The sequence below is a fragment of the Podarcis vaucheri genome (genome assembly GCF_965113315.1).
Source record: "Podarcis vaucheri genome assembly, chromosome: 7".
Classification (NCBI taxonomy): domain Eukaryota; kingdom Metazoa; phylum Chordata; class Lepidosauria; order Squamata; family Lacertidae; genus Podarcis; species Podarcis vaucheri.
The window spans coordinates 12,257,996-12,275,242 of NC_138765.1; the positions used below are offsets into that span (position 1 = coordinate 12,257,996).

The 17,247-nt window shown below is 44.9% G+C and overlaps 1 protein-coding gene across 2 annotated transcripts; it reads right to left on the reverse strand.

The window, feature by feature from the left end:
* Positions 1 to 6,055: 6,055 nt before the first annotated feature.
* On the reverse strand, positions 6,056 to 16,742 carry PRR19 (proline rich 19). 2 transcript variants are annotated; one of them, XM_082230759.1, is made up of 4 exons: positions 16,400 to 16,742; positions 11,441 to 12,421; positions 9,746 to 9,915; positions 6,056 to 7,796 (listed from the first exon to the last, which is right to left on the reverse strand). In XM_082230759.1, exons 2-4 carry the CDS (start codon positions 12,405 to 12,407, stop codon positions 6,618 to 6,620), a joined length of 2,316 nt encoding a protein of 771 aa, XP_082086885.1. In that variant the 5' UTR covers positions 12,408 to 12,421; positions 16,400 to 16,742; the 3' UTR covers positions 6,056 to 6,617. The 2 variants fall into 2 exon arrangements, with proteins under 2 accessions (XP_082086885.1, XP_082086884.1); XM_082230758.1 differs by lacking the exon at positions 16,400 to 16,742 and adding an exon at positions 13,445 to 14,108.
* Positions 16,743 to 17,247: the final 505 nt, after the last annotated feature.

The following is a 17,247-nucleotide window of genomic DNA, read 5'->3' on the forward strand; positions in this document are numbered from 1 at the left end:
TCGTCCCCTTCTCCTTGTGCTCTCCATCTTTCCCAACATCAGGGTCTTTTCCAGGGAGTCTTCTCTTCTCATGAGGTAGCCAAAGTACTGGAGCCTCAGCTTCAGGATCCGTCCTTCCAGTGAGCACTCAGGGCTGATTTCCTTCATAATGGAGAGGTTTGATCTTCTTGGAGTCCATGGGACTCTCAAGAGTCTCCTCCAGCACCATAATTCAAAAGCATCTATTCTTCGGCGATCAGCCTTCTTGATGGTCCAGCTCTCACTTCCATACATCACTACTGGCAAAACCATAGCTTTAACTATACGGACCTTTGTTGGCAAGGTGATGTCTCTGCTTTTTAAGATACTGTCTAGGTTTTTTTTTTTTTGGGGGGGTAGACCTGCATTTTAAATGCATGGTGTAGATGTGATCTTATAGTGAAAGAATCAACTCTCATCCATTGCTCATTGAAGCTGTCTACATGCGATAGCAGCCACATCCTCTGAGTGGCTTTGACTGGCCGGCTAAGCCAGAAGAGAGTAGCTGATGGGTCTCAAACCTTGGTTAGGTACTTCACCTGCATGCAAAGGCAGGCTCTGGTGGATTGAGTGGATGAGACCAATATTGGGTCCAATGGACAGGAAGGTGGTTTCTACACATGCTGTAGAGGGAAGTGAGGGGCCGGTGGGACTCTTCAACCTGGGAAGATAGCCCATCTAAGAAAAGGAAAACTTGTGACTCTAAACCTCCACTGCCTTGCGGAATATCTTCAGAAGAAGAAAAGGTTAAGGAGTAAACCCTACACAAAATTGGAGTGGAGTCCCTAAGATGGTTGGATGGTGCCTTGTGCGCCTCCTTCTGACACCTCCTGCAGCCAAACTGGTGCCAAATGCTCTGCCTTCCTTTGGACCACACCAGTGAGGGCAAGAAGCAGGGTCTTGTCGTCTAGGCGGTCCTGGACCTCAATACACACTGCCCATGTGCGCCCCGGGGAGGTCATTTTGGTGCTGCTGTCTCTCTTGAGACGAATGCCAACAACAACAATAGCGAGAGTATCATGGCTTGCATGCAGAAGGTCCCCAGCATCACCTGCGAAAAGGGATCAGGTGGCGAGCAATGCTTGGAGAGACCTTGATGTGCCTGACATCTTGGAGAGTATCTACCAGTTGAGAGCAGAGAAGCTAGTCCAGTAAGGCTAATGGGGTACTGCACTACCAACCTCATTCTGCCTTCAGCTAGCCCTCACCCTTCTTTCTTACAGCCAATCATGGGAATAGAACTGCCTGCCAGCTTCTTCCTCGTCAGTTTGGGGAAGTTTTTAATGTTTGAAGTTTTATTCTGTCTTTAGTCTTCTTTTGGGTTAGGGTTAGGGCTGCCCAGGGTACCTGGGGAAACCCAGCCAGATGGGCAAGGTATTAATAATAATAATAATAGTCTATGTTGCCCTTGCAGAACTCAACAGGCAGGAGAATGATGAAACTAAAATTGTTTGGCTCTACCTGTTTTTGTCTGTGGCTCTGTCTATTGTTGGGCTTCCTGCCTTCTGCCCCACAAGTACCCTTGAGCACTGACCATCACTGAGTCCAATCTTGACACAAGGTAGCTTTACATATAAATATATTCTTTTTTTAAAAAAAGAATAATAATACAGTGGTACCTCGGGTTAAGAACTTAATTCATTCTGGAGGTCCGTTCTTAACCTGAAACTGTTCTTAACCTGAGGTACCACTTTAGCTAATGGGGCCTCCCGTTGTTGCCGCTGTGCGATTTCTGTTCTCATCCTGAAGCAAAGTTCTTAACCCGAGGTACTATTTCTGGGTTAGTGGAGTCTGAAACCCGAAGTACCACTATATTATGCATTTTTCGGATTATATTTTACGTACATTCATCATTTTGTCATAAGTGAGTCTGACAGCCAAAAGATGAAACATGGGGGCAGGGGGGAGAGGACAAGAAGCGAGTGGATATGCCTTGAAGAATATTAAGAGAGCCAGAGTGGTGTAGTGGTTAAGAGCGGTAGTCTCGTAATCTGGGGAACCGGGTTCGCTTCCCCACTCCTCCACATGCAGCTGCTGGGTGACCTTGGGCTAGTCACACTTCTCTGAAGTCTCTCAGCCCCACTCACCTCACAGAGTGTTTGTTGTGGGGGAGGAAAGGAAAGGAGAATGTTAGCCGCTTTGAGACTCCTTCGGGTAGTGATATTGCAGGATATCAAATCCAAACTCCTCTTCTTCTTCTTCTTAAAGAAAGATGGCATTAAGGTAAACTGGCAATAGGATGAACCTATGATCAGCAAAAGACAAGGCAAATGATGGGAAAGGAAAGGAAAGGTAGCAAAACAAAGAATGTGAAATACGATGTTAGGGAAGGGTAGGTTAGGAAGTCCATATATATAAATATATTCTACACATGCTCTGGGACACTCTTATTATTACTGAGCTGCGTGCAATTGTATTGTTCCAAGCTGTTGTAACAGTGAAATGCTGCAATCTGTGACACTGTTGTCTCACTGGTACAGGAAGCCTCACACATGATCAAGCCTAAGGAAACTAGATTATTCTAGACATGCTAATGCTGGCTATTTCTGGGTTTGGATAGCCTAGCTGGAAATGTAACCTCTGCAGGGAACAGCTGATATTATACAACAAATCTGATCTGGTTTGTTAAAGTGAAATTAGATGGCGAGGCTGGAGAAAGAGTTGAATTGGGATTTTCAAGGAGTGAACTGGGCATTCCCAACTGGATTTTATTCACACATGCCTTTCCAAGCTTATTTCTCCAGAGAGGAAAAGCAGAGTGGTTCTAGCTTACTTACCTCTGTCTGAAATTTCCTGGGCATAGAGAAGGATCAGCAAAACCATGAGGATAAAATGCAGTCACCAGCTCTGGACACTGTATACCCCAGGCAGATGATGACTCTTTTGTTCGTTGCTGAGCTCATGCATAAGACTGAGCTAAGACAATTGAGAAATCTATATATGTAACGATAATACAGCAAAATCTAAGTGTCTGAGAAAAGACAAACTAATCCAGACCAATGATCTCTACATTTGTAGGGAAGGCTTCTGTAAAGAAGCATGGACACTCACCAAGCAATGTTTAATTGACTTGAACAAATTAGCACCTCAGCCTTTACTTCAAAGAGCTCAGGGCTACTATACACATGTATTCCTCCCATTTCAACTTCATAACAACCTAGCAAAAAGGGATAATACTCTATGAGTGAATACCACACACCATTGTAAATCTGAAACTAACATTTAATTCCCTCCTCCGAGACATCTCTGACAACTTATCCAATCACTGATGATATAATGTTCTGTATCACTCCCCCTTCCAAGCCATCACTGATGAATGTTTTGGTAATCCTTATGACATCCTGGAAGGAGGGCTATTAAACTTAGATCCATCTTACAGATGGGCATGGGGATGCTGAGAATGAGGTGAACTGTAACTTATGCCAGCTAGTGAATTTGTGACTGAAGTGAGATTTGAACCTGGAACCTAAGAATTGAGTAGCACTAGTTTCACTGGATTAAAGCAGTGGTGTGTGATCTTTTGCAGCTGAAAAGCACGCTGTACTAAAACGACTAACGTTCCAAAAGCAATGAGACTAGGTACTCAATTTTCTTGGCATGGAAATAAGTAAGGACTAACTCCTGCAATTTCCTTTGTTTGGGCTAATATTTTGCATCAATTGTCCTCTTAGCAATTTTTCCTCCCCTCCCAAGTTATTGCTGTGAAGGTCTGTGCTTTCAGCATAATTTAGGAAATAATCTGATCCAAGTTGCATACTGGTGTAGAGGAATGGGGGTGGGGATACCAAAGATGAATTAGAAAATGTTTGCTTACTATGCAAAGAAAGCCAAGCTAAAGGAACAGCAACCACCTACAGGCAGAATCTGCTAATATGATAGCAGAGAGACTCAGAGTGTGCATTTGGAAGAACAACATCCAATCATCCATGAAAGCAAAGCAATCGGGGACAAGAATGTCACATTCCTTTTGCTAATATTGACAGGGGCTTGACAATAATTTCTATTATCTAGGTGTATCTGCACTAGTTCATTTCGGCTCATTGGTTTTTGGAAATATTGGGAATAATAATAATAATAATAATAATAATAATAATAATAATAATAATTTATTATTTGTACCCCACCCATCTGGCTGGGTTTCCCCAGCCACTCTGGGCAGCTTCCACAGAGACCAAAAATATGCTAAAATGTCACACATTAAAAACTTCCCTGAACAGGGCTGCCTTAAGATGTCTTCTGAATCTCAGGTAGTGTATTTCTGTGACATCTGATGGGAGGGCGTTCCACAGGGCGGGCGCCAGTACCGAAAAGGCCCTCTGCCTGGTTCCCTGTAGCTTTGCCTCTCACAATGAGGGAACCGCCAGAAGGCCCTCGGTGCTGGACCTCAGCGTCCGGGCAGAATGATGGGGGTGGAGACGCTCCTTCAGGTATACAGGACCGAGGCTGTTTAGGGCTTTAAAGGTCAAAACCAACACTTTGAATTGTGCTCGGAAACGTATGCTTGGAATATGCACCCTGTATCAGTTAAAACATGAGAAGAGTTCTGCTGGGTCAAACCAAAGGCCCATTTATTCCAGAAACGTGTTCTCACCAGGATCAACCTGATGCACGCAAACAGGACCAGAGTGCAACAATATACCGGTACTTCCCACCTGAGATTTCTAGCAATGGTTATGCAGTGACATTTTGTTTTCAACCATGGAGGCAGAGCATAGGTATATCCACCAACATGAGTGGGACAAATTTCATAGTTTTCACTATGAGCTCTGTGAAGTACTTTCTTTTGCCTGTCCCAATTTTTCCAAAATTCAGCTTCACAACATTGGTTTTCAGAACGGTGCTATATTGACAGTTTTCATTTTGAACCCTTTCCTAGTGATCCCTAACATGGAATTTGCCTTTTTCCCAGCTGCTGCACACTGGGGTTGACATCTTCACTGAGCTAAAACCCCAAGGTCTCATTCCTGCGCAGTCACTGCCCGTTCAGACCTCATTAGTGTACATATGAAATTAGGATTTTTTGCCCCAACGTGCATCGCTTTACACTTGCTTGCGCTGAATTTTCATTTACCATTTTACTGCTCGTTCACTCAGTTTGGAGAGATCCATTGGGAGCTCTTCTTGTTATAACCACCCAGAACAATTTGGGACCATCAGCAAACTTGTCTATCTCACTGTTGCCCTCCAGCTCTAGACCATTCATGAACAAGTTAAAAAGCGCAGGTCGCAATACCAACCCTTGGCGGGGACGGGACACCACTTTCTACATCCTTCCATTGGAAGAACTGTCCGTTCCTACTTTCTGCTTCTTGTTTCTTAACCAGGATCTGTAAGAGACCTCTCCTTTTATCCCATTATTTGATTGTTAAGCTTACTCAGGATGAGTGTTTGGTGAGGTACTTTGTCAAAAGCCTTTTAGAAGTCTACATACATGGTCTTGACCAGATCACCTCTAACGTTTGCTGGCAGTCTCAGAGAACTCTAAAGGGTCAGTGAAATAAGACGGTACTTCCCGAATGGCCATTTGCCTCCAGGATTCTTCGTATGGAGGCAAGTAACTAAGCAGGTACCAACTACCGCAATGTCTTTCGTTTCTTTATACAGTGGTACCTTGCGTTAAGTACTTAATTCATTCCGGAGGTCCATTCTTAACCTGAAACTGTTCTTAACCTGAAGCACCACATTAGCTAATGGGGCCTCCCGCTGCCACTGCGGCATGATTTCTGTTCTCATCCTGAAGCAAAGTTCTTAACCTGAGGTACTATTTCTGGGTTAGCGAAGTCTGTAACCTGAAGCGTATGTAACCCGAGGTACCACTGTAGTATAAACTTTCTGATAGGCCCTTCTCCCTCCCAATAATGTTTTCAGCAATGTTATCAGTGAAACCAAACAAAAGCAAAACAACGTATGCCAAAGAACAATTCGCGATCCCAAGAGGATGCAGCCACATAGAGAAGGAACTATGTGAATAGCATCACAGGCATAATCCAAAGCAAAAATGTAAAGTTAGCACAGAGGGGTAGTAAAGAACTTCACATTCAACTTTTATGATTCAGATTTACTTTTATTCCTACACTAGCAAAACATTTGAGACCTCAGTTAATTCCCTTCTCTCTCTTAAAAAAATGAAAAAGCGAAGGAACAGTTTTACTCTCTTGAAATATCGCAATCTAATGGAAACAGGTGACTTTATCCCGTGTGTCTTGTTGGGTACACTGAGACAACAAACCTACGCTTCATGTTTGTAAAGGTTGGGTTGTCATACCCGGAGAAGAAAGAGAAAAGTTTTGTGCCTTCTAAGTGGCCCAAAACAAATGTGCTTTAAATAAAAAGAAATCACAGAACTATGCGAGTGCGTGGTTGCACACACACCACACAGAATGCCGAGAACTGTGGCTTGTTAAAAGTGTTGGAAATGGAAGCTCTGTGAGGAGTGAACTACAGTTCTCTGGATTCTTGGGGAGGTGTGTTGTGATTTTAGGTAAGAAGTAGCAAATGGCCCTTCCAAGCGATCACTTTGGCTTTCCTTTTCATACCAATCAAGCATCCACTTGTTTTCCAAGCCTCTCTCATTCAGAAATTTGGCTCCCCACACCCTTTCAGTACAACTTCATTCGGGGGAAAGCCCAGGGCTCCGGGGTGGACTGTCCCAACAGATGGCCTTGCAAGGCGCAGTCAGGGGAGTTCCTGTTCTCTAGAGCTTCAGAGGGGGGGAAATACGACATAGGCAGCTGCTGGAAAAACTGCAGCTGCTGCTGGGCTTCTTCCATTTGAAGCAGCCGCTTCAGATCACGAGTCTGGCTCCCGGATCTGGAGCACCCTTTGTCTCTGTTTCTTTGCATTCTTTCGGAGGCCTCTGCCAGTCCACAGAAGTGGTAACTATTTGAGGTTCTCCCTTGCTCTACAGAGACTTTCTGGCAGAAGGCTCTGGGTTTTGCCAGTACAGAGAACAACCCAGTCCCGTGTGGTGGGTGTTTGCTGAGCATATATCGGTCTGGCTGAGGGTTTTGCCTGTAGGAAGAGCAGTGCTGCTGAGGGACGATGCTGTACAGCTGAAGAAACTCATTTGGCTGCCCTTGTTCCGAGTTCAGCTCTCTGGAAGTGGCTGGCTGGTGAGCCAGACAAGGGTAGCCCAGAGCTTGGGACACGGGGAGTTTGGCTCCCTTACTGGGTGCTTTAGGGCTCCAGATGCTTCTTAAGACATCAAAGGACGTCTGAGACTCAGAGGCAGCTCTCTCCGTGGGCCTGAGCCCCAAATCCACAGGCTGGCAACTGCACGGCTCCTGCGAAGGATGCGGGCTGTGGAATGGAGCGGGCTTCATCTCTAGTAAATTCCATTGATCTGGGCTTAATTCATAGACACAGGAATGTTGCTGGGGATCAGTCAAGAAGTAATGGCTGGAGCCTTTGCCATCCACGCTCAGATTGATTGAACCCAAGGAATCATTGGTAGCAAAAGGTAGGCAATGCCTTTTGGAAGCACTCTTCTTTGTGTGTAGTCTAGTGCCTACTTCAGACCTCTCTTGCCTGCTTCTGGACTCACAGAAGGCTTCCCCTAGTCCTTGCTCCCAACGCCGAGCAGTTCTGAATAAAGCATCATGCAAAAGATGTTGTTCCTCTGCAGCAAAGGAGCTCCTGGCTAAATTCACATGCTGGGAAGGTGCAGATGAAAGATGGGAGTGTGGCTGAACTGCTGTCAAGTGAAAGCTGTGCTGGCTAAATGCCTGTGGCTCAACAAAGGATCTGAAGTCTTCTCTTTGGGTGGTCTTCTCTTCTGCCTGCATAGGGAAACAACAAGAAGTAGGCAAGATAAAGGAAAGAGCATGATTAGATAGGGACAGATTAACTCTGCTTCTCAGTGGAATGTATATACTTCTGACATGCTCTTACAAATGTTCCATTTCAACTTCTAAGGCTAATTTTGATTCATCCCACACTAAGCCAATTCTAAAGGCTTCTGGGATAAGTAAAAAGTAACAACAGATCAAGGCTAGATCGACATCTTCCTGATGGTGGGTTGGAACCCAGTAGAGCTTTGCGGCTCTTGTACTTTGAGGTTGGTAGCTGGCAAGAATATTGCTGTATAAAAGGGGCCAAACAGTGTAGGATTTCTGGATCAGAAGATGAGAATGACACGCTGTGGGGCCCCCAAATAAAAACTACTGATGCAATGTGACCTTTGGTAAATGCTTGGGAACAACTGGATGAAATCGGCTTAGGTATTATTTGACAAGTTTTGAAGTTAGTCTCTGTACCATTAACCTCCCAGCCTAGAACAAATAGTGCTCATAACAGCCTGGTAGTCTGACCTGCAATGTTCTTTGGCAAAGGATTTGGTGAGAGGGCAACTGAGCATCCTCCTTGGGTTTGTCTACTGTCAATGGATTTATTTGTAATCGCACTACTAGGACAATCAGCCCAAAGTGCTTAAGGGAATGTGATGTTTCCAGCTGACCGCTTGCGGCAACCTGAGGGCTGCTTCACACACTGCATGTTCACATGGGCATAAAAACCGGGATGTGGTCTTGAAGCCATTCTTAAATGGACACTTAAAGCTGGAACTCAGAGTGTGGTCTGAAGGCCCAAGAGGCCACCATCCTCCTGGGGACAAACAGGTTTGAGTGACTTGATACTGATACCAGGAATGGTCCAAGAACAGAAAAATTAAAGTCAGTCTGTGAGCACTTAGAAAAGGATGCCGTGATTACTAAGACCTAGTATGGGTTTCTCAAAAACAAATCATGCCAGATGAATTTAATTTCTTTTATTCTGATTGAGTTACAAGCTTTGGGGATCAAGGGAATGGTGTGGATGTAGTGTATCTTGATTTCAGTAAGGCTTTTGACAAAGTCCCCCATGATATTCTTGCAGAGAAGCTGGTAAAATATGGGCTGGATGTGTACAGAGGAGGGTGACCAAGATGATAAAGGGAAACCAAGCCTTATGAGGAACAGTGGAGGGAATTGGGTATGTTTCGCCTGGTAAATAATGAGATATGATAGCTATCCTCAAATATCTAAAGGGCTGTCACATGGAGAATGGAGCGAGCTTGTTCTCTCCCACTCTGGAGGGTAGGATTCAAACCAATGGCCTCAAGTTCCAAGAAAGGAGATTCTGATTAAACATCAGGAAGAACGTTCTGACAGTAAGAGCTGTTTGACAGGTCCACCAAGGGCAGTGGACTCTCCTCCCTTGAAGGTTAGTAAACGGAGGTTGGATGGCCATCTGTCATGAATGATCTACTCTAGATTCCTACATTGCAGGACTAGATGACCCTTGAGGTACCTTCCAACTCTACAATTCTATAATTACTACATGTATACTACCTTTGTTTCCTTCCTTCCACAGAAGGAAGGCAGGATATACAGGGTGAGTCCTTTAAAAGAGGCCCCGTGGATACAGAGTACACATGTTCCACGGGGCCTCTTTTAAAAGACTCACCCTGTATATGTAAGAAAATAAACATAAAAAATTTTTTACAGCTCAAATACATCTATAATGTGGGATGTTTTAATGTATTTCCCCCACTTGCTTTCAATGTATTTATGTGGGTTTGGTTTTGTGTCTTTCTGGGAAGTCACCTTGAACTGCCGTGGCAGAGAAAAACTGACAATAAATTTAATAGTAATAATGATGATAATAATAATAATACCTTCCCAGTGTTTAAACACATTCTTTTCAAACTAACCTGACCTTTCAAACTATCCTAACACATTCTGATGCTCACCATTCTCATAACTGTATGTACAGGACAGGGAGAAAAGCTACTGGGGAAGAAATGTGCTTGTCCTCTCCGCTTTTTCAGAGAAATCTCCTGGTCAGAGTTTCTGCTGCCATTGCTAGACATCTGCTCCAATAGCAACTCTTTCTGGTCTCTGTCAGGTGGGCTCTTGAAATCTGAAGGAGGACAGAACAAATGAACACACAAAATCCCATGTGGAATCAAAAGCTTACAAATGTGAGTAAGGGCAAAGTTAATTTGTCCTTCGGGAGGATGACATGCAAGTCCATTAAGCTGTGCAAAGCAATGCAGCAGGGTAGGGAGAGGTGGAAAGTAAAACAAGACAAGTCCCTGCAGCAAGAAGCTTACTGTCTATATTTTGACAGCGAGGGAGAAGAGGTAGAAATCCAGGGGACGAATGAACTCTGGAGTGGTTGAGGGTAGTGGTGAATCGATGGTCACAGGCAAGGATATATCAGGAAGTTAAAGCAAAAAAGGGATAAAGGATGGAGCAATGCTAGGATTTGCCCCACAGTTTTAAAAATTGATTTCCTGACAAAATACAATGTAGTAAGTAAACCAAGTACGTTCCAAGGATTTTCAGTGACTGTAGCCTAATCCCCCATAAAATACCAGAAATGAGGTTCAAGCGAACCAGCTCCCTCCACAGTGTAACATGGGATGGCATGGCGGGGGCGGGAGCTGACAAGTTGTAAGTTTCTGTTAACATAGCTGAGAAAGGAAAACCTCACTTCTCAAAATGATCTTTTTTTATTATGCCCCTACTACTCTAGTACGTTGCGTAATACGTTTTGATAATGCACAAAGATCCAATGAACCTTTTCAAGTACAGTGGTACCTCTGGTTAAGAACTTAATTCGTTCTGCAGGTCCGTTCTTAACCTGAAACTGTTCTTAACCTGAGGTACCACTTTAGCTAGTGGGGCCTCCTAAGGTGCTACTGGACAATTTTTTAATTTTTATTTATTTATTTAGACTGCGTCAGACCAACACGGTTACCTACCTGAATCTAGAATAATGCTGCAGTTAGCTCCCTGAACAGTAGAGGGTTCAGGTTGCCTTCAGCAGTGAAGGTGGTCAGGCCACCATGAAAAGTTTTAAAGCTGGCTGTGGCCTAATTTAGCGCAGCCTTCTGCAACTATCGGTTGAGGCCTCTGTTAGTGTCAGTTCAACCCTGTGCTAATGGAGGTGGAGGGGTGAACAGAAAAAAGCCCAAACAAATGGAAGAGATTGGGCAAAGAGAAGGAAAGTGTGCTATGCAATCCTAAAATGTGCTCAATTTGGGTTCACATTTCTACCATCATAGGATCTGATTCCACCCACCATCAGTTGTCCCCTCCATCTAACCTTTTCCATGTGAAATAAGGCCTTAATAGGAAAAAGCTCCCCAGACCAGCCCTGAATATGAAAGACGATGAGAAGCTAGTGAAGGAAAACATTTGAGAAAGTGCAGGATTTTTTTTTTAAGTCCATTCCTCACTTGCTTGTGTGGTCATTAAAGAATGGTGGCCAAAAGCAAAAGCAGGGCTTCTACACTTCTTGTTTTCACTATTGCAATATTTCACAAAACTGTTCGTTTTCAATATTTATGGCAAATGCTGCATGCCAAACAGCTGCTTTGCTTGAGCCAAGCTGCTTGACACAGTTCATACTTATGCTGTAGCCTCAACAAGCCCCATACCTGCATGGGCCGTGTCAGTGGTACAACCACCTGCAGACTTCTTGAGCAGCGCCAAGGCAGATAAATCTGGGAGTGTTTTCTTCTGTTCCAGCAGGATATTGATAACAGCCTGACGTGTTTCCCTGATTAAGTTACGCCCAGGGAATACTGCCTTGAGGTCCAAGAGCTTTTGCAGGTCCTGGGCTAATTCCCTTACTGGAGATTTGCCTTTGCCTGACTCCGTTTCTGCTGTGGGGACGGGAGGGACGTTTTCCTTTTCGTTCAAGTCCATCAAGGCATTGCCCTGAAAAGGCTCAGTTTCCAAACACTCTTGATTGAACTCCACAACCGCAGGTGCAGCTAAAGGCTGGGATGCACCTGGAGTGGCCACAGGATGCTGTGTAATCGATGTAGAGTCCTTATTCACTCCACATGGGTCCTTTCCACTGCATCTCAACTGATCGCTGGGAATAGATTTCTGATCAGCGTCACAGGACTGGATCTCTTCTTCCAGCAACATCTCCATGCCACTGTCTCTTTGTATAGGAGTGATCTCCAGGACCTCTTGCTCAGCTCTGGGGCTCAACAATCTCTCTATGTTAAGTGATTTCACCTCCCTGTTAAACATGCCAAAGGGCTGAGAGAGTCTGTTCTGCGTTATAATCAGAGGTTTGGCAACACAGCCGCCTTTGATAGGTCTGATGGGAGTCGACTTAGGACAGGTGTTAAACTGGGAGCTCCAGAAAGGGGGCAGCGTCTTCTGTAGCGTCCTGCGGTTGGGCCTTTGTTCTGGGATCCTACCGGTAACATTTCTGCCAAACTTGACATAGTTGCGCTCTCGTCTTGTTCGGCGGCGTTTGACCCTGGCAGATTTCTCCTCGATGCTATGCTGCTCTGTTGGAGATGCTCTCAGGTGATGGGAAGAACAGGGTAAGCCAGAGCTGGCTGAAGTCTCCTTTCTTTCTTCTTCATTGCCACAAGGATTCATACTGAAAGGAGCTCCTGAGAATAAGCAGATACAATGGAAAACAGCACCCAAGATGCTAGGTTTAGATTCTTATTCTCACCTAAGAAAGCAACAGACATGAAACTGAGGCTAAATCTGCTGTCCCAGCAGCCCTACATCACTTGTTTTTTGTCTGTGGGCTGGCATGAGTTTGTATGTTATTATACACACATGCACAGGGTAGGGCCATAGTTCAGGGGTAGAGCAACTGCTTTGCATGCAGAAAGTTCCATACATCTCCAGACAGGGCAGGGAATGTTCTCATCTGAAATACTGGAGAGCCATGGCCAGTCAGTGTTTAGAGAGCTAAGTGGACCAATGGGTCTAACTCAGTGCCAGGTAGATTCGTATGTTCCTATATACCCACAGAAGTGATGGTATGCATAAATCACATATTTGATGAAGTAGACTCTAATCAACAAAAACTTAACACAATAAAGCTGCTAGCCTTTAAGATGCTACAAAATCCTTTGCAGTTTTAATCAAACACCACATACTAACCAGCCCTCCCAGTGTCAAAAATAAATTCAGAGTAAGATAATTCCAGGCAGAGAGGACTTCGAATAAATCATGGTGTGTTGGTCATTCTGCTGTGCCCTTGGGTGGGTGGTGTTTTGTTTTCTTTTTTTTTTCTTGGCAAACTATTAATATATTTTTGTCCATCTCAACTTCAGCACCAGGCATATGCAATTTTAAATATGTACACAATTGCAGCAATAGCCAGCAGATTTTTTTTTTCCTATAAAAAAACCTAACACCTACCAACAGTAGGGTTTCAGAAATGAACATGGGCTCGTTGGAATGCAGCCGTAGAGTATATGCAGGGCTGTGCCCAGTGTTAGACCTACTTCAGAGCAGACCCACTGCAATTAATGGACAAAAGTTGGGGCCGCTCATCTCAATGAACACAATGTTGGGTAGAACTTTGCCGGCTGCAACCAACCAAGGCCCATTCTTTTTTAAAAAAATGAGGAATAACAAGAGTGCCTCTGAGAACGTACAATGCCCTTTTTACTCACCAGTGGGGCTGATCAGGGGCCCTGCTGCATCTCAACAGGGGAAACGGATAGTAGCGGAGAGAGACCTCTCTTCTTATGGCATCTCCCCCTCCCCACACTTTAAACCCTGATTTTTCCAACCCTCCATCTTGCCCCCAACAACCTCTTTCCTCCAACCGCCTAACAGCCTCACTCACGCCTCCCTCGCGGGAGCTGGATGGGCGGAGCAAGCACCCTGCCTCCCCTCGTGCTGAGGCGGTTGTCCCGATGCGGCTGCCAGCAGCGCGAGAAGCGCCCAGGCGACTCTCAGCCTCTTTTCCCGCGCTTCCCGAGCTGCTACGGAAGCCCACGTTCCACTCCCGCCCTTGGGTTTAGCCGCGCCCCGCCCCGCTTGGCGTGGATTGGTCGTGACGCGGCACAGTTCTGTGCTGATTGGCCAACAGGAAGCTATCGGTCGCTACGCTCCTGTACCACCTGGGTGGGACAGGTGAAGATGCTCTTTTGATGGGCTGGGAGCGCAAAGCGGCGTTCTGCAATTATTAGGTGCTCATTTTCAGTCACCTAGAAGGCTCATTCCATTGCTACCCATCTCCACAAAAGCAAATAAATCAGATTATCCAGATACTGTTATTTATTGTAATTATTTGTACGGTATATGTTTAGCTTTACACTTTTATTCTTAACGATGCCCCCCGCCCATGCATTTAGCAGTTCTCATTTTTACATCATTTTCCCCATCGGGAAAAAAAGGCAGGATACAAATAAATATAAATGCCGACTAAAATCGGAGCCCCAATGGGTGAAGCCAGGATTTTTTGTTAGGGGTGGCAGGACTTTCGTTAGGGGGGCAGAACCGACGGGATTGGTCAGTCAGTTAAATATTTCTATTGTTTTATTTTATCTGGGGGGGGGGGGAGAAGCTGCCCCCCCTTGGCTACGCCTATGAGAGCCCCTTCCCTTATTTATTTTTTTAAGCGCGCTTTTTTCTGCCAAGTGACAAAACAAACCATTTCTCGAACTTGATTCACAATGCACCAAGCCTCATTATCACTCTGCCTCGTGAAATTAATATTGACAAGCAAACCAGGACGTGGCCTCTCTGTTCCATAAACAATGGGAATTTAAATAGGTACAGCTTCCCCCCTCCTAGTTGTGCATCTTCTGATATACCCTCTTTGCATTGTAATTTTGCTGGGGGCATGTAGCAGTCTGCCCCCTTTCTATAAGCTTTTCTTTTTTAAAATAATAAAAAACGGGTTGAGAGACCCATGCTGAAGCCTTCAATTCATGGTTAGAGATTACATGTGGAGAAAAGTGTGCAGGCAGTAGTCTGCCCAACTGCTCACTAAGCAGTAAACCTCTTTGCACCATTTAGTTTTCTGCCCACTGAATGGCAAGGTACTGAATAACTGGCAAGCACTGCAAATCATGAGCGTAGCCAGGATTTTTGTTGGGGGGGCAGGATTTTTGTTGGGGGGCAGAACCAATGTGATTGGTCAGTTAGCTATTTCTATTGTTTTACTTGATCGGGGGGCAGCTGCCCCCCCCTGCCTACACCCATGCTGCAAATATTTTATTAATACAGTTAAATAACTTTGCATATACTAGACTCTCCTATCTATGCTTACATTCTAGCTCAGGTAGGGAACCTGGGGTAAAATGCAGCCTCTCACTCCCAAGCATCTGTCTGGCCCTTGGGACTGTCCCCAGGCCACACACATCCTGCCCAGATCACAACCCTCACCAGCTCTGCTTTACATCTCTGAGTATTTTTGCCTGGCTAGAATTTGTTTTTCAACTCTGGTGATGCTCCTTGCTTGTCTGGATGGAGGACAGAGAGAGGAGTCTGTGAGTGTGTGCAGAAATAAAAGGTAAAGGTAAAGGTACCCCTGCCCGAACGGGCCAGTCTTGACAGACTCTGGGGTTTGTGCGCCCATCTCACATCTATTGGCCGGGGGCCAGCGCTGTCCGAAGACACTTCCGGGTCACGTGGCCAGCGTGACAACGCTGCTCTGGCGAGCCAGAGCCGCACACGGAACGCCGTTTACCTTCCCGCTGGTAAGCGGTACCTATTTATCTACTTGCACCCGGAGGTGCTTTCGAACTGCTAGGTTGGCAGGCGCTGGGACCGAACGACGGGAGCGCACCCCACCACGGGGATTCGAACCGCCGACCTTTCGATCAGCAAGCCCTAGGCGCTGAGGCTTTAGCCCACAGCGCCACCCGCGTCCCTGTGCAGAAATAAGCTTGCTGTAAAAATGTTAAATTTACATACAGTCATTGCTTTTCCACTTTGGCTTTTGGCCTGACCCACCAGTGGCATGTGGGATGCGGGTGGCGCTGTGGGTTAAACCACAGAGCCTAGGACTTGATGATCAGAAGGTCGGCGGTTCGAATCCCCACGACGGAGTGAGCTCCCATTGCTCGGTCCCTGCTCCTGCCAACCTAGCAGTTCGAAAGCACATCAAAAGTGCAAGTAGATAAATAGGTACCGCTCTGGCGGGAAGGTAAACAGCATTTCCATGTGCTGCTCTGGTTCTCCAGAAGCGGCTTTGTCATGCTGGCCACATGACCTGGAAGCTGTCTGCGGACAAACGCCGGCTCCCTCGGCCTATAGAGCGAGATGAGCGCACAATCCCAGAGTCGGTCACGACTGGACCTAATGGTCAGGGGTACCTTTACCTTTACCAGTGGCATGTAGCCCTTGGAATTTGCCCCAGAAAGGAAGGTGGCCTTCAGGCTGAAAATACTTCCCCGCTAAGAAAAGGTTGGGAATTTGATCTAAGGTGTGGCAAAGGATGAGATTTCTTAAAACACTTTCCCTGTGTCCTGTGAACCATATTTTTTGTCCATGTTGCTTTTTTACTTGCCGTGTGCATTACAATCTTGTACACATGCACATAGATAGCAGGTGAGAGAGGCTAAAAGGTGCTTTTGGAGCAGTTTGTGAAAGCACCCTAATTCAAATGCAATCACCTGGAAAAAGTCATTCCAGAGCACATATTATTCTTGCTCGTAGTGAACTGAAAGAGAGGCAGAGAAGGAAAATTACTTAGGTTATCAGACTGTGAAAATATGGGCTCTTGTGTTGCTGTTACCCTTACTGTTACAGCACAATTATGTTTGGATTGGCAAGATGGAAATATTTATAATAAACTGTTTTGTTTTTTTAAAAAAACCTCCTTGGTTTATGATGCATCTCATATTGGAATGCAGGACACTGGAAGCAAGGTTTGAGCCAATCCATTATCTGATTTTGCAACAATCACTGTTTAAATTTTTTTTTTAAATCTAGCCCAGTGTATATCATAGTATTGAAAAAGTTTTTAGTATTTAGGGTTTTTATAATTCCTCATACCGGATATGTATACTCCTTAATAATTTATTTCCAGAATGATCTGAACTTAAAAAAAAAAATGTTTCATGCTTGGCTGTTGCTAAGATGAGTTGTCCAACTATACTAATAAAATTGAACATCGCTGTCTAGTGGGTTTAATCTTTAGATATAAATATTTGAACAATGGAAGCCTTGTTTACATATAATGATGAATGTAATTTATTATCACTATAGGAATAAAAACTCAGAGCCTCCATCCAGGGTATTTAATAAATATTTTATTCAAGAGACCACAAAGGGTTATAATGCTGAGATTAATTTTCAGACCCATTGATATTTCAGTGGGTCTGTTTAGCTTTTGTTCTTTCCCTTTTTATGGCCATAGCTCAGTCTTTGCCTGATAATGCTCCAAACCAATTTCTGAAATCACAGTGCCCTCATCAGTTCCTTCTTACAGACGATCATGCAGTATTACATTAGCAATGTC